This window comes from Panthera tigris, chromosome D1 (genome assembly GCF_018350195.1).
Source record: "Panthera tigris isolate Pti1 chromosome D1, P.tigris_Pti1_mat1.1, whole genome shotgun sequence".
Classification (NCBI taxonomy): Eukaryota; Metazoa; Chordata; class Mammalia; order Carnivora; family Felidae; genus Panthera; species Panthera tigris.
The window spans coordinates 25,724,588-25,742,494 of NC_056669.1; the positions used below are offsets into that span (position 1 = coordinate 25,724,588).

At 43.7% G+C, this 17,907-nt stretch overlaps 1 protein-coding gene across 6 annotated transcripts in view; it reads right to left on the reverse strand.

Moving 5' to 3' along the window:
- Positions 1-392: 392 nt before the first annotated feature.
- Positions 393-17,907, reverse strand: part of ARHGAP32 (Rho GTPase activating protein 32) — a 198,412-nt gene continuing 180,897 nt past the window's right edge. For all 6 annotated transcript variants that reach the window (XM_042957832.1, XM_007082691.3, XM_042957833.1 and 3 more), the window contains 5 exons: positions 15,405-15,550; positions 12,897-12,968; positions 9,695-10,573; positions 7,998-8,971; positions 393-6,449 (listed from right to left, as the gene is read on the reverse strand). In XM_042957832.1, the coding sequence (XP_042813766.1) occupies positions 4,203-6,449; positions 7,998-8,971; positions 9,695-10,573; positions 12,897-12,968; positions 15,405-15,550 (4,318 nt within the window). In that variant the 3' untranslated portion in view covers positions 393-4,202. The remainder of the gene's footprint in view (positions 6,450-7,997; positions 8,972-9,694; positions 10,574-12,896; positions 12,969-15,404; positions 15,551-17,907) is intronic.

Here is a 17,907-nt window from a genome sequence, read left to right on the forward strand (position 1 = left end):
TGATTTCAAATCCCCTTGTGGAGGGCTCCTGAGCTCAGAAGCCAATTCAGTTTCCTTGAAACTGGCAGCTTGGGAGTCAGGTCACAGCAGACGGTGTGGGCTCCTTGGGGCAGCCCTAGATGGGGCAAGGCAAGTCTGTCTACACCTTCCAGCACAGTGCAACAGGTCTCTGTCTTTCTAAGTGACTGTTTGACCTGGGAAAAACCTGGCCAGGCGGCACACTGTGGCAAGTAGATATAAAAACAGGAGATGTTAAATCTCTTCCCTCAAATATATTCCATTTGGTATCATAATGTGTCATACACTCAGATTTGAATGTTGTTGAATATCCCCAATTACCCCATTCTGTTATAGCCATATTAGGTTGAAAAGGAAACACATACACAAAGAAGTCTGTTTTAACCTGAAATAATTTTGTTGATATTTGAATTGCTTTCAGTGGGACATTTGCTTTCAACCACAAGATATCTCCATCTGGATTATCGGAGTACAAAATCTCTTCTCTCCCCCCTCCCCCAACCAAAACAAAGAAACAAACAAAACCCCAAACCCACAACTCAGCTTCAAATAAGTTTTGAAGAAATGAGACTCTAAATATTTACATATGGGTCGAGAAATAAATCACAAAACTATTTACAAAAATACACAAGCTTATATGCATTAACAATTTACACCAGTTCACAAAAATATTAAAACATAAAAAAAACACTATATAAATTAAAGTTAAGAACTCAAAAGTATGATCTAAGACTTCCTAGGATGCTTCTCTCATGCAGGTCATGGCTGAAAAAATCAGGTTTTGCTACCTTAGAATCTAAACTGTGAAACAACCATTTTTAGTCTTTGAACGCTAACAGTACTAATCAGAAAAGGAAAAAAGACCCTCTGTGCACACCAACATTAAAGTATACCATTCCTGACATTTCCGTAACACACAGTACTGAAAATCACATGCCTCTAACCATTTGGAAAGTAACTTTCTGACATACTTCTGCTTTCTTTATTATTTCCTTACACACACTGCTCAGACGATACTCAGCCAACATAATGAATGGATGACTGACAAACGGGGCTGGGAACGGGTATTTGGACTTTGCAGGCTCCGTTTTTAACTCAAAGGGCACATTCCAAATTTATGCCATATGTGTCTATTGCTGTTTCCATGTGGTCACCCAGTCTTCTATCTCCACTCATATTAATGGTCCCTCTTCTTTACATAGTCCTAGAATTTTTCAACCTGACTCTAACTTAAAAAAAAAAAAAATGCTCTGCCATTATAAAAGTGTGCAGGCCCTATCCGTGGGACCATCCCAGAAACTTGCATGTTTTAAAGGAAACTGAATACAATAAGCAGTAAGACTCGGATGAAATTAATAAGAAAATGGCACCTCTGGGGCGGTCAGCAAAGTCTCTGGCCAGACGTCTAGGGCGTATTCATTTCAGTCAAACCAAACTGGGACATTGGAATTTTGCCAAAAAGATACAATCTGGAGACATGGTGAAGAAAATACCAATCGAATTCAATTATGGGTCTGATGCACAAGGGCAGCTCCATTTCCTTGATCACAATGTTCCGTATCAAAGCTCGAACATTTAATTACTGCTTGTGAAGTCGCACACAAGGTGAACTATGCTGAGGTAACCTGGCTCACAGTGATTTGCCGTGCACTTTCTACCCTACAAGACCATAAAGGGAAAGATACAGGCAAAGTCCTTCAAAGAGCTGACTCCGAAGTTAAGGCTGTATCTACATCAAGTGACACAACTCTAGATTTTACCTAAAGTTTGTGTTTCACGATTATACCAGTAATTTGGGTCATTCTTCTGTATTCAAAATATTCACCTGATATTTCTAAGCCCATAGGACATTAATAAAGTAATTGCTTTGAGGAATTAACCTTAGTATTCATAAAATAGATTTAGGTTCAGGAGTAAACAATGTGTGTGACAACAGATCCACAAATATTAAGACTGGACAGGACTCCTTCAGCCACCTCCTTCTGGGCTCTCCATTACTAACACCATCTGTACCTCGTCATACCGGCTCCTTTCTAACGCTCCGTGCTGCTGGTGAGAACTTACAGGGCATGTGTGACCTCAGAGGGATAATGCATTGCCTACTTGACAAAAAGATGGTTAAGGTTAAAAAAAAAAAAAGTTAATGCTGCATACTCACCAAAGATCAAAATCCTGTATGTAGCACCTGACATGTTTGTGTGCTAGAAGAAAGTATCCTATCAGGTTTCCTAACACTGTGACTATATTCCCATTGTGTCTACATGTTTAATCTAGAGACCTCCGTTTCCACAGACCTTTCACAGGTCAGCATTTCAGGATTGCTACCATGATCTTTATTGACTGAATTCCTCTCATCAATTCTGGGGAAACAAAAGAAAACCTTATAGAGTATCTCCACATATAAATAAATGTGTTCTTAAAACTTTATTTTTTTCTAAATATAAACCCTTAAAATGCAATCACATGATTTTCTTTTAAATAAAAAAAAGAACTGGCAGGAATCCTAATCTTTATACAATTTCACAGCAATAATAGCAGCATGTATTTAGCCTCGTAAAAGATTTCTTCCTTTGCTCTAAATAAAAGTTAATTCCAAGTTTTAAAAAGCCAGAGCAGCAATCATCCAGTAAATGGAATGGAATTCTCCTAGTGTCTTCTACAAACTGAGCTTTTCAAACATGTGCATGGACAAAACTCAAGTATTACTGAGAGTTATGGAATGCCACGACAATCGAAACTCGTTTGTTAAGTATAGGACTGCCTTGTCAGTCTGGCGTATGTGCTCGGGGGGCAGGGGGTGTTGAGAAGACGGAGTGGAGTGGCCGGCCAGACAGTGGTCTGCTCCTGCTCTAACCGGGAACGTGACTTTCAGAAGAAAGTCCTGGGTACTCAACATGTTTAACATGCCCGCAGAGCTGTAAGAGCTATTCCTGCGATGCTGGTGTAAATGGTAATTAAGGACGACTGTGGTTGCACAAGTACAGTGTGAACAAACAGCACGTGAATCCTTAGGATGTAAACAGTGAACTGCCCAGAATTCTGGTGCAAGGGGGCTGTGCACTAAGTGTAATTATTGCAGGGGTTTGCAGTTTACTAACAGGTAATTCATAGCTACTTTAAGAGTTCCCAAGAAACCTGTACTCTGGTTTAGAAACAGAAATTAACATGTAAATTTGTAATCATGATAAACGATGTGTATTTATCCACCAGTCAAGTCACGCTGGGTTTGTTTTTTTTTCTCCCAATGGCGGGGGGCTGTGGGGGGGGGAGTGGCTTTGGAGAACAAATGGTGCGAGATGTTTTACTAGGATTACAATTTATCAAATATTATTGAGAGAAAAAAAATTACTGAAGGCAGGCAACACATCAGAAGCACTGATGGGGTTCTGTGGTGCTAACAAAGTTCACTGAGTTCTGCCTACGAAGCTTCTTCTCACTTTAGAATCCCTTCTGCAGTGGACATCAGCCTGCTCGCCGAACTGCAAGGAACAACTCTGAGAAGGATGAAAAGGACGTGGTTCAGCTTGGGTCTAAATGGCCTGACATTTTATGATGACTCTTTCTTAAATGCTTCAAGTCTTAATTCCTTTATTGTTTTTTGTAATTATAATGTGCTAATTGTCTGACAGAATCATCTGAAGGATCAGGGAGAAGTTTTTCTCTGTTCGAATTTAACACACCAGACCCTTCCAAGTCAGGGAGAAGGAAGTGAGGGCAACTGAGTGTCAGTCTGGGCACCTGCATGGCTACTGAAAAAGTACGGAGGAATGCCACAGAAAATGCAAAAGCCTACCAGGAAATAGACAGAAACTGCTCTGCGCTATATAGCAAACACTAAGAAGGACAAAGTTAAATTCAAATTCGGTGAAAGGCAGTCCTCAGGCTCTTACAAAATTAGCCCCATATGGCAAGTATGGTCTGTGACAAATTTCTTCACTAGGTTTTCAACACAGTGCTTTACAATCATTCAGATTTCTTTTAATGACAAAAATCAGTCTATAGATGGAAGAGGTGGTGATGAAGCAGGGAGGGGGAAAAATGGTAATTTTTCTTTTTTGTTGTTGTTTTTAATGTGGTAGGGGGGAATTGTAGCTTTTTTTTTTTTTTTAATCTTTTTGGTTACTGAAAAAAATAGAACAGTCCACTGTCCAGCAGAGGCTGCTTCAACTCTATTGCTCCGGGGCTCATTCTGCATGGATCTGTGTTTCGGGGTGCTGCAAGGACAACTCTGTGGGCAGGAAGGCCCCCTGACCCAGAGCGGTAGCATATGTCCTGTTTTGTGGGTGGGGGAAGCCAGAGGGCACATAGGTCCCCATCGCTCCTCCTGCAAAGCCTCCTCGCTGGTGCTGGGGTGGGGAGTGGTAACCCTCCAGGTTGTCATACTGGGACACAACAGTCATACCGCCCTGGCGCTTGCCGTGTGTTTGGTATTGGTACAGCACAGTGGGGTCCCTCTCCGCGTGCTGAGTATGGTGGAGTTTCAGGCTATGACTCCGCTCCGGTTTCGGGGGTGGGACTACTGACTGGCCCAGGTGTTCCTCCTCTTTGTAGCAGTCTCTGGAATGTTTCTCTGGGGCGGGAGGCTGCCTAGCCCGAGGCCTCTCTAGCTCTTTGGAGAGCCTCACCTCTTTGTGGTTCAGTCTCAGAGACTCCTGCCCCGATGTCATGTATGTCCCTCCAGAGTTATGGTAGCTGACTGGCTCAGAAGTGTCTGGAATCCCTTTGGGCCCATAATCTAACTGGCCAGCCCCTTGGGGGTAAGGTGGCCCATTTTTTGATTCACATAACTGCCTATGGCTTGCTTCCTGATGTGCCCTGTGCTCAGGGAGACTACAACCCATGTCGTGAAGCTTCCTGTTCCTGAGGCTACTCTGCTTCTGAGGGAGGGATGGTTTCTCCGACTGTCCGTTGCCATATCCTCCGTGGTGGTGGGCTCTATCAAACTCTGGCTCTGGATGCTTCCTGTAGAAGCGCTCCTCTCCCTCGGGACTGACGGCCTTGGCTGCGTGCCGCCCCTCCTTGCCCTCTGCCACTGAGAGAAGTCCAGTTTTCCCAGGATCTGATTTACTACGCAGGTGGATGACATAGATCCCGCCCAGGTCATCCTGCACGGCCGAGGTCATGTTATCATACTGGGACATGACAGGCCCTTTCACCTTCTGCCGAGCGCGGCTCTCTCTCCGGATAGACTGCATGCGGTATTTTTCCATGTCCTCAAGATCCCATGAGGTGTAAGTGTGCTTTACCTCCGCAGTTGGAGGCATGTTGACTACATTATGGTCATTACCAGAGAAATAGCCGGTCATGTTGGCCCGGGGACGTGGGAGCAAACCAGCGTAACTGTAGAAGTTCTTTCCTTGCAGCCTCGGATTGTAGAAGGCAAAATCGCGATTGGGTAGGCGGTGAAGGGGCCTCAGCTGTACTGTGCTGTAGGCGTCCACATCACACAGGGCTCCTTCTGGACTGTAATAGGAGCTAGAAGAACTGGAGTACGGGCTATACCGGTAGTGGACCCGGCCATTCTCAAAGTAAGGCTGAAGCTGAGTGACGTGATAATCTGAGCGGGCCTGGGAGGACTGATATGGCTTATACTGGTACAGGGGTCTTGGGCAGTAGGCTGGTTCATCGTCTGGGGGAACTTCCGTCCGTGAAATGGGAACCGAGCGAATCATGGAAGACGGAGGGGCATGGAGAGACTGTACCCTCCGGATGGTAGGGTACGGAGGAATATCTTCAGGGTAACAACTACTCCTAACGGAGGAGCCCAAAGAAGATACATACTCAACTCGGCCGCATGGCTTGGAGTGATGTCCAGACGCGTTTCTTCCTGGGGCCACGTATGTGTTGTAACGAGGTCCCATGGAGGCTGGTGGCTCTGATCTGGCACCATACACCTGGTGCTGCTCCAATTTATTGTGGTGTGGAGGTACGCTCTGGGGACGGTACTGGCAGTTTGGGATCATACTGAAATGCAGACAGTTTTCTGGACCAAAGGGTTCAGTGGTGACATCAGGCCTCACGAAGGCGGAATAAGTCGTCTTCTGAGAAGCATGCTTAGGTTGTGGGACAGGAAGTGGTAAAGGCAGAACATCGTCCACAGGAGCTGAAGAAGCAGTGACAAAGGGGTGATAGCTGGCGCTGCTGGCAGGATCTGCACTATTGGAGTGGATGGCAGCGGCCATTTTACTCTCCAGCGTCCTGGTTGGGGGCACTGGTGCGGTAAAGCCACAGGACGAGTACACGGGGACAGACTCGGCGCGCAGGTGCAGTGGCGGGGCCCTGGCACCTTCCCGCACCTTGTCAGGAAGGCCCGGCTGGAGAGCAGACATGGGACACTGAACGGCTGTGCTGCCATCACCCACCAGGACATGTGCGGGGTCATCGGTGGCTCTGGGTTCAGGTGGTCTCTCTGGAGCTGGAACTGCTTGAACCTATTGAAAGATGACCACATTATGAGCTTATTTTTTATGCTCCCCTCTGTGGAATCAAACACTGTTCGATTCGTAACCCACACTCTGAGGCCATTTGGGGTAGCAGCATGAAATTTCCCAAGCCATGTGGTGGCACTGGTCAAGACGGCAAGCCAGTCTGTCCTCGCTGCCAGGAAAAGAAGGTCTGTGCTGCAGCTGCCACAGCAGCCATTACCATCCTTGGAAAACTGTTCTAACTTACGATCAGTCTTCAATGTGAGACAAGGCTGCTTATGACATGACCTTAATGTGCAGACCAAAACACATAGGCAAGCTCAGGGGCACCTGAGTGGCTCAGTCGGTTAAGCATCCGACTTCGGCTCAGGTCATGATCTCATGATCTCGCAGTCTGTGGGTTCGAGCCCCATGTCAGGCTCTGTGCTGACAGCTCAGAGCCTGGAGCCTGCTTCGGATTCTGTATCTCCCTCTTTCTCTGCCTGTCCCCTGCTCATGCTCTGTCTCTGTCTCTCAAAAATAAGTAAACATTAAAAACATTTTTTTAAAGTATAGTCAAGCTCAAAAATATACATCCATCTAGCTAGTCTATCCATCTAGCTCAGCCTCCATGCCAAGAACATTTTGTTAAATAAGGAGAGTTGATCCCAGCTGGAGAGATTTGTGAAGTGAATCACAGTGACAGGTAGTGAGCAGTTTAAGCCCCCGAATCCAGGGAAGGGTAAGGAAGTGACCTGTCTGATGTGCCATTCAAATCAGTTACTGTCTGTCTCCACCTTCTATTCCACCCTGGTCTGTAGCAGCTGAAGCCAAATGGGACCCCCACAGCAACGGTGCTTCCTGAGAAGCAGTTGCTAGAAACAGCATCCTCCACTAAAGACTAGATATTGAAGTCCTTTTAGTTCACGGTGACCACAAAACGCACGGACTACTTTTCTAAAGTACGAGAAAATTTGAAAGAAACTTCAGCATTCTGCATACAACATTCTCTCATCACAACAGATGTCTGGCTGCAGAACAACCTGCTGGCTTATGCTAGGAACATAACAAAAGACCCAAAATGATGTAATCGCTTACATTTCTAAAAAACGTCTGTAAGGCAGAAAGGCAGAATAAAGCACGGTCACTGTGCACATGTGAATAATTGGCACAGGGTGGCTAAATGACTTGCCCACAGTCACAACGAATCACTGGTGGAGTTGGGCAAAAAACAAAAAAACAAAAAACAAAAAATACCAACCTGCAGCCCCGAGAGCTGCAGCCCAATGTGACTTATTTGATCATGACCTCTCTGTATTACAAGAAGAAACCACCTAGATGCTTTAGGAAGAGAAGATAGCAGGCAGAATTCAACAACAAACATTGAGTAACTGCTCCTTCCTCAGAGAACAACCAGCATCAGGGTAAAGGCAGGGTCCAACCTCAGATAGGAAACGTTTCATGGAAACCTGCCACAGGACTTAAAATAAATGTCGTATCTGACTCACCCTGCTCACAAATGACATACCTTTGGAAAGCATTTCTTTCATCTCCCTGAATCCCTCCCCTTCTTACCTTGTGGGAATTATTTAATCCTGTGCTGGCCGCTGCTTGTACCTGCCCCGTGACGGGCAGCTGCTCCGCTGGCCTCTGGGAGGGAGGTGGGGGAAGGGGGCGGCTAGTTCTGTGCGGACGCTGGAGGGTGGCGGCAGCAAAATCAGCTGCGGTGGGTTGCTGGACCACATCCCAGCTGGCTTCCCTGGTGCTTATCTCAGCCGCCGCTGGAGCGGTTGTCAGGTAAGCCATGGTGGCTGTGCTGGTATTCTCTTCAGGGGACCCAGAAGGAGGGTAGATTTTGTCCTTCGGCAAACTAGAAGGTGTGGGAGATTTGTCTGCAAGTTCTGAAGGGTGATGGGGTTTATCTACACTTGCACCAAGATAAGGAGGCTGATCTCCGCTATAGAAATGAAGCTGAGGCTGGTCCTGATCCATAAAGGAGACAGTTGGCATACTGGTCTTCCCAGACTGGTCTTCAGAGAAGCTTATGTGATCATCAGACTTAGAGTCTGTTAAGGGAACTGATGGGATTCTGGCCTTTTCTGGGTCCCCAGATAAATAGGTTTGATGTGGATGATTCCCTGGTAAGTCTGCCTGGTGGAGCTGCTCCCCGGATTCAGTTGCACTGGAATGAGCGTGATTCCCAATTGCTGTGTCTGCTACAGGCTGGTCACAGTTCCCAGATACCTCGTTCTGGAGGCGGGATTCCTCTGCTGGCCTATCAGTTTGGTAATAGGCTTTATCTAGAGTGATGTTAGAGTAGGAACTAGGCAGTTTATCTTCGTTTGCAGCCACTGCTAGGTCTCCGTAATTCGTATAAGCAGCCTGGGCGGGCCCTGGTCTCTTCAATGACTGAGTTGAAGCTTGCTGTGCAGACTCAGCCAGTGCTAGCGCCAACAGGCGGGCCACATTTTTCGGAGGCGGTGGTGGTGGGATAAGAGAGACTGAACTGACGGGAACGGAATCCTGAGGGGGGTCATGGGTAACTGCTCCTGGTGGGAAATTGGGAAAGAAAATGAGAGTGAAAAGGTAGCTTGTGTTATCCTGTACTGGAAATCCAAACACTCCCCATCTGATCACTACCAAATAGGTGCCTTCCATATTTCAAAATGGCAATCCATGACTTCCATCCCACATGCAAATGTTGTAGAAAACACATCTGGTTCAGGAGGAAAACTAAAACAAATTGTTTAGAGATTGCAATCTCCTCTTGAACTGCTACAGAGATGAGGGGGAAAAAAAAGCGGGTCCCTCATCGGGCTCAGAAAAGATTGCTTAGAAAACAAGCTTCAAGTGCCTGAAGACTGTTATTAAGAATAGTTTTTTTTGTTTGTTTTTGTTTTTTACATCTGATGGTGTAGGCTGGCTGGTTAACTTGTAAGGCTATAATATAGGTATTTTTATTAGAAGAGAAAACAGAATCAAGAGCTACAAAGTTGTGCAAAAATTATCCATGAATTCTGACTGTCCAAAGACTTTAAAAGGGGACTTTATGAAGGTCTGGAGCAGGACCATTGGTCCTTTGGGAGACTTTTGTTTGACTGATTTTAATTTAGGGCTTTGAGCCATCAGCACCTCCCAGAAAAAACAAAAAACCATTCTCTTTGATTAAAGGCTAGCTGTGGAGCAAATTTCTCTCTTAAAAGGCACAGATGGCACACAGGATTGATGATCCCTCTTAGCTTAAAGAAAGAATGGAGAAAAACAAATGGTACCTGTCTGAGTCTGTCCAGAAGGTACAGCCTTACTCTGACTGCTTAAGACGGCCTGTTCCTCTTTCCCTGGTGACTCTACTTCTGTAGCAGCCACCTGGTCTAGGGGCTGGACTTCAGACTCACATCCTTCTTGGGACTCTCTCTCTTTTGTTTTCATCTTTACTACCTGGGTGGGGGATCTATTTATGACATCACTTTCTTCAATGCTTTTGTTCCAAGTTGGAGAAGACGCATTCGGAGCTGCTGTATTTGAAACCGTACCAATGACTTCAGATACCCGAGTGGGAAGAGTCACTGAAATTGGCTCAGATATGTTCATTGAAGGCGATTTGCTTAGTTTCCGTCCAATCTTTGGAGAGAAAGCGTAGACAACCTTTTCAGTGAATGAGGATGGCTTGGATGACTTCTCTTCAGTTGGGCTCAAGTCCAGGGTAAAGAATGGACTCAGTTTCTCCTGCAGAGGAGAGACGGCTTCAGAACTTGCCGTGCTTCCTGGAGTCTGCGACTGGCTACCACCTGCTTCTGTATCCTTTTTATTGGCACTTGGTTTATCCTTGGAGTATCCTAATGAATCTAAAAAGGAGGCACCGCTCTCCAGACATTCTGATTCAGCCTTAGGGGGACTACACTGAAATGACATGGGATCAAAATCCAGGCTGGCTACTCCAATGTCTGGTGGGCTCAAGTCAACATCTTCAGCTGCGTGAGGAGACATAAGAGCTGGAATATGGAGCAGCCCTACTTCCTCCTCACTTTCATTGTCATGGGGCAGATTATCATAGGAGTTACAGCGGTTCCCCAGCATTTCTCCATTAAAAGAGGCACTCAGTGCATCACTGCTAGATCTGGGTCTTCGGGGTCGGAACAGCTTGGAATCGCCTGGCAAAAACGGATAACATTATCAACATTTGAATGCATATGATACACAATACACAACACCATGAAAGTCACCTAGTCAGTAGAGTAGTAATGCACTACGTAGGGTAAGAAAATGTTAACGTCTCAGTTTCTTTCCAGAAATTGTCTCTTGGGCGTACGGTTGGAACTCCCAAACCAAAAGCTAAATAACAAAAACATCTGATAATATTCAGAGAGAGAATGCAGGCTTTTATGGTTTCAACAGGAAAAAGGACTCAGAACTATTATTATTAGTCCAACATTGACTCCTGTGGTGACTTTGGGCAAGATTTCATTTCTTCTGGTCTTAGTTTATCACTCATCTCACACATGACTTCTAAGACAGAATCAACCACTAAAAGAGTACTTTGGATATATAATAGCAAAGGGGATTTTTCGTTTTTGTTTTTGTTTCTTTGGCAGGAAAAATCCTCATAATAACCACATTTCTAAAAAGCAAACATCTCAACTAAAAACTCCCTACAATTCCATAAAGTATTTACATATATTTAGTACAGGATTCTTTTCAGATACTTAAGCAAAAACAATTTCATTTTTTTTCTTTAATGAGTATAGGCTTTGAGTTTCTCAGGCAGAGTCCTTCCACAGTAGACTGTTACATGATTTTATGAATATCCACTGGTAAAATATCCACTGGTAAAAGAAATCTTCTATCCCACCATTCTATTACAATTATTAGAATCACCATGTTGAAAATGTACTATAAAGAACTAGATAAATGCATTCAAAATGTGTTAACCACTTATAAAATTAATCTATACTAAACTATTATTTTCTGCTTAATACTGGCATCTACCCAGGGGTGCCTGGGTGACTCAGTCGGTTGAGCGTCTGACTTAGGCTCAGGTCATGATCTCACGGTTCGTGAATTCGAGCCCCGCATCGGGCTCTGTGCTGACAGCTTGGAGCCTGGAGCCTCCTTCGGATTCTGTGTCTCCCTCTCTCTCTCTCTGCCCCTCCCTTGCTTGCACTCGGTCTCTCTGTATCTCTCTCAAAAATAAATAAACACTAAAAATATTTTTTAAAAATACTGGCATCTACCCAGTCCAGTTCATTATATCTGTGAGTCATTCTCTTAACTACAGAGAAATGGAAAATCTTGGAACCCTTAAGATGTCAGACACCCAACTAAGGGATGTGTGAGGGTTTCTTGAATCACAAGCAGAGCCACGTGTCCATGAGGATCTGGCAGTTAGAAGAGTTAATAAATGAAGATGAGAAATCTGACCAGCATGACGACACCCAGGATACCTCAAAAACATGATTTTAATATCAACAGATTAAGAAAGCCCTAGGGAAATCAATGTAGCTCCTGATTATTTTTGTAAAAAGGGCCTTTTTTTTTTTTTTTTGAGAGAGAGAGCAAGAGCAAGTGAGTGAGTGCAAGTGGGGGAGGGGTAGAGGGAGGGAACAAGAGAGAATCTTAAGCAGCCTCCACAGTGAGCACGGAGCCCAACACAGGGCTCAATCTCAGGATCCCAAAACCATGAGATCATGACCTAAGCCAAAATCAGGAGTCTGACGCTTAATTGACTGAACCACCCAGGAGCCCCCAAAAGGGCCTTCTTTACAATCCTGCTGCATATGCCAAACATGAAGTAAAGGAGGTCCTATTTGCTATTATATGGTTTTGTCAAAAAAGTTGTACGTCCTTCTAATATTGCAGTTCACTGTTCAGTCTAAAACATAGTACATAACTGCAACTATAACCTGACTTTTGCCAAGTAGGGGCTTAAAAAACTTACTTTCCTGATTTTTAGTTTTGTCAAGTCGCAGTGAAACCATTTTGTACCCTTTACTAGAATTTTGGTCGCCATTTTAAGAGGATTCACTTGCAAGTTTTCTTCTCCTCATACTGAGGATATATCTTCAGATAATGAGGACTGCCTATAATCAATCTTATCTATGAAATTTAATGTCAGGTTAAGCCATTTACAAGACAAAAGACTACTAGTCTGAAAGCTGCTTCATTTTATAGTTTGTGAGACTGTGCTTTCATGAAATCTAAAGCAAGAAATACATCATTTTCCACTGGGCATTAATAAATATAAATGGCTAACTTAAAACATTTCACCTATTTTTATGTAAACTGAATAGCAATCATGTCAAAGTGAGGAAATGAGAGACTGGTACTATATGAAAATATCAATGGACAATGCTAGATATTAGGATTCTTTGGAAATGATAGTCTATAGCCTATTTATTAAGCATGTACTTATTAAATATGCTCAATTGTGTTCTTTAATGAAATAAAGAATAAAACAATTGATGCTTTTAGTCTTACCATCGACTGCATGGAGAGAAGTAAGAGATTCTTCACTCTTAGCTGAACGGAGGGTTCCTTCTGCCCTGCCACCTGAAGAAGGAAATCCAAATAGCGTGAAGTTTTATTCACTGCTACAGATGTAGAGGAAAGGAACACTGTTCGTCTCTATACACATTTAAACTGCCAAGAGTGAACAGCTTTACATTTTGACAATCACATTCAATTTAAGCATTATATTATATAAGGTGCTGTCTTGTTTTCAGATGGTTTCCTATGTGAAAAATCTCTTCTAAAAGATTATGAACTTGAGAATACAGATGAATTTTAAAACTTCTTTCCGTTGTATTTCCTAAAGACTAGCATGATATCTTCAGATGACATCATACTAGACTTAGGATAAGCCCTAAATCTAATGACTGGTGTCCTTCTAAGCAGAGAGGACACAGAGACCGAGGAGGCCATGCAAAGACAGGCAGAGAGTGGAGTGACACCACCAAGAGCCAGCAGAAGCTGGAAGAGGTGAGGGAAGATTCTTCCCTGGATCCTTTGAAGGGTATATGGCCTTGCTGACACCTCAGTTTCAGACTTTTAGCCTACAGAACTATGAGGGGATAAACTTCTGTTGGTTTAAGTCACCCAATTTGTAGCAACTTGTTATGACAGCCCTAGGAAACTAACACAGTGCCTTGATTACATATGTTGGATCTTATTTGTTAAATATCATCATCCTCATTTACCTCTTGGCCACGCTCAACACTGGTGACACTTTCTGTTTAAACCCCTCCTCCATGATTTCTGGTGATCACAGAAATGAGAGTAAGGTGTGTCCACTGCCTATCCTTCTGTAATCATTTCCTCTTACTCTTTTCGTAACAACTCTCCTTTTTCCAGTCCTTTAAACACTGCTTTTCTCCAGATTCAGTTCCCAACCTGCTTCTCTCACTCAACAGGCTCCCCCATAAAATCTCTCTCCAGAGTTTTCATCCTTGAGCGTTTGCTGATGACTTCCAAATCCATATTTCTACTAATATTAAGCCCCTTTACTGAATTCCAGATCCATACTACTAATCATCTCTTAGCCATGTCCAACTCACCATGTCCAAAATAAACACATCGTTTTTCTTCCCCAGACTACTACTCCCTACATGAATAATGCCATCTCCCTAATCATTTAATGAGAACTGAAAATGATCTTTGTTCCTCTTTTTTTCTCATCCTTCACAATCCTTTGGTCACTCAGCCTTGTAGATTCTGCTTCCTAAATATCTCAAATCTATTTCCCACTTCTACTGTCACTGCTTACTCCAGACACTCACTGTTTGTTTCTTGGTTGTACAATTGTAACTGTCTCCTAATTACTGTCCAGTCTCCAGTCTTCTTCTCTCCCCATATACTCCCTATACTGCTGCTGAAGTCATCTTTCTTCAATGCAAGTGTGATCGTGTTACATTATTAAAGCCACTTGATAACCCCCAAAGGAATGGAAGACAAAACCAAAACTCTGACAAGCACACAAGGCCCCTAGGGACCGAAACCTCTTTTTGTACCATAATGTACCCAGCCAAGTTCCCTGCTCCACACATGAGCACACACCTTACTCTCATTTCCTGAAATACCTTTCTCAGCCTCTTGGTGATCACATGAATCCCTACTTATCTTTCAAAAAACCAAGTCAAAGGGTGTATTTCTGACCACTAGTCCCTTTCCCTATACAAATTGGCATGTCCTACCATAAATACTTCACACAAACATCTACCTCAACTGCTATGATTCTGAATGAAACTTATCTTCTTACACATATGATTTCCCAAGTAAGTCTCTGAAGGTAGGGGCAGTATCTTAATTTTCTTTTTATCTTAGAGGCTGCTATCAATATATCTAGTATATGCTTACTTAGTACATGATGGCAAACCGAATGATGAATTAAATGAACTGAACGTTGTATTTCTAACATTCAAGCACTACTATCCTTCCTAGATTCAGAAGCTGTCAATGTCAGCAGATGATGGATTTTAAACTATTGTTACGAGTAGTATTTTCAACAACAGTAAGCGATTTCTTTAATATAATAAGATACTCTCATCAATGAATTACCCAGGAAAAAGATAGATTCCTTGGTTGTAAGAGTTATAAACTTAAAAGGCATGCTGAAACATGGTTTTATCACATTTTAAATCTATATGAATGTACATGAATAAACTTAACACCTCGGCAGTTATTTTGTATGAACAGCAATATACAAAACTATGTTATGAGTATGTTGTGAATTTTAACCACATTCTCACTCTATATAATCTACACAGTTCCCACAAGAAACTGGGTACTTCTACGTGTTTATGTATGTGTCTGCGCATAAAAGAAGACAATTCAGGGGTAGCACCACAACCGTGGACACACCATACAGAAACACAGTATAACTATACACTGACTACAGACCCAGAGTGCGCCATGGGACGGGCAGTGCGGAGCGGCCGTGTGGGCTGCTGTCCCGGCAGCAGAGCACAGGAAGGGCAGGAGAGCACCAACCTTTCAGAGCCATGGCTTTCATCTCAGAAGGCTCACTCTCATTCCGCTGCAACTTCCGCTTAGAAACAGATGATGATTTCCCCAAGTTGAAAAAGGAACGCCAGCTGCCCACGGGAGATTTTTTCATTTTATTTTGAGGCCTCCTCCTGTAAGAGAGAAAATAACCTGTGTTAAGATATCCCAGGGGCTATCCTTACTTACAGGAAATGTACAAATGATGGAAAGAACCAAAGAGCCTAGAGAGGCACAGCTGAAAACATACACATACATATGTGTATGTGCACCTAAACTGTGCAGCTAAAGCATGAAATGGAAATAAAATGTATAGATTTGTTTTTTATTTTGGAGAGAGAGAGAGAGAGAGAGAGAGAGAGAGAGGGAGACAGAGAGGGGGAGACAGAGAGAGAAAGGGAGAGAGAGACCACAAGTCAAGGGTAGGGGCAGAGGGGGAGAGAGAGAGACTCTCAAGCAGGCTCCACTCTAGTGCAAAGCCTGATGTGGGGCTTGATCCCACAACCCTAAGATCACGACCTAAGCCGAAATCAAGAGCTAGACACTTAACTGACTGAGCCAACCAGGTGCCCCTCGATTTTAATATTAGTAACTAGTCACAAAGGTAATTTTTATACAGGTTTTTCTATTTAGATCTAACCTCACAGTAAGTGAAATAAGTTGAGAATAAGAAATATTTGGAAGTAGGAATTATTAAAACTCTAAAAATAAAAGAGTTAAGAAAATTATTTTAGATGTAAGTAAACAGAATTCAACCAAAAAGAGGGGCGCCTGGGTGGCTCAGTTGGTTAAGTGTCCAACTTCGGCTCAGGTCATGATTTCATGGCTCATGAGTTTGAGCCCCGCATCGGGCTCTGTGCTGACTACTCAGAGCCTAGAGCCTGGTTTAGATTCTGTGTCTCCCTCTCTCTCTGCCCCTCCCCCCACTTATGTTCTGTCTCACTCTTCTCCCTCTCTCTCAAAAATAAATAAACATTTTTTAAAAATTAGAAAAAAAATACACCAAAAAGAAAAGTATTACAAATGATAACTAGCATATATTGAACGGCAGGCACTGTGCTAACTGCCTTATATGTAATAGCTCATCTAAATTAAAAATAACCATATGAGGAAGGTACTAATATTCTCACTGTAAGGCTGAGGAAACTATGACACTAATTTTAAGTAACTTCCTTAATGCTATAAAACTAGTAAATAATGGAGGCAGGGTTGGAACCCAGTATCTACTCTCTTGACTACTATTCTAGAAAGAAATGTTTGAAGAAATTATGGAAAATGCTGGTAGGCATCTTTTTTTTTTTTCTTCCCTCCTTCAGTCTTGCTGGCCCAGCACTGGCAGGAGCCAGTTCTGACACTATCCATCTACCTTGCTAACACTATGCCCAGTATTCCCTTCAGACTAGTCCCACCCAACTCACCTGTTCCTGCTGGCACTCCTCCAAAGTGGCTCCTGCCGCACCTAGCAGGCAGCCTTGGTCAGGATGGGGCCCATCCAAATCCAAAGCAATTCCTGCCCCAGGGAGGGAGGGAGCCACCCTGGCCACCAGCACACCGGCAGTAGCTACAGAGGCCTCTTAACCAGCTGCACCAAAGGTCGGCCGCTCACCAAGCATTCCCACAGCAGCTACAGCCAGGCCTCTCAGACTACCACACTGAAGTCCAGCTGTGCCCACCACTGTGCCCACAGTGGTCATGGCTGGTCACTGTAGGCAGCTGGACTGAGGGCCAGCCCCGGCCACCAGCACATCCACAGCAGTCCCCACCCACTCACAACAGCAGAGCACACACAACCCACAGAGGGGACACCCCAGGAGCACCTGGTTCTGGTGACCAGGAGGGACTGCAATACTGGGCTCCACAAGACGCCTTCTAATAACGCTACTACCTTAGGACCAGGAGACAGAGCTGACTACCCAATACAGAGAAAGAAAAATGAGGAGACAGAGAAATATGTTCCAAACGGGATAACAGGACAAAACCTCAGAAAAAGAAGTAAACAAAACAGAGATAAGTAATCTACCTAATAAACAATGCAAAGTAATGGTCACAGATGCTCACTGGACTTTGAAGAAGAGTGGATGAAGTCAGTGAGAACTGCAACAAAGAGATAAAAAATTGAAAAGAGAACCAAAAATGCTGAAAAAACAAAATAACTGAAATGAAAAATACGCTCGAGGGGATCAACAGCAGATCAGAGGACGCAGAAGAATGGATCAGCAATTTGGAAGACAGGGTGGCAGAAACCACATAAGCTGAACAGCAAAAAGAAAAAAATTTTTAAAATGATAGTAGGCAAAAGGGCCTCTAGAAAACATCAAGCATCTTAACATTTGCATTATGGGGGTCCCAAAAGGAGAAAAGCAGGGGGGCAGAAAACGTATTTGAAGAAGTAATAGCTGAAAACTTCCCTAACGCAGGGAATAAAACACACATCCAGGTCCAGGAAGCACAACAGCCTCCCAGAAGATGAACCTAAGGTGGTCCGCACAAA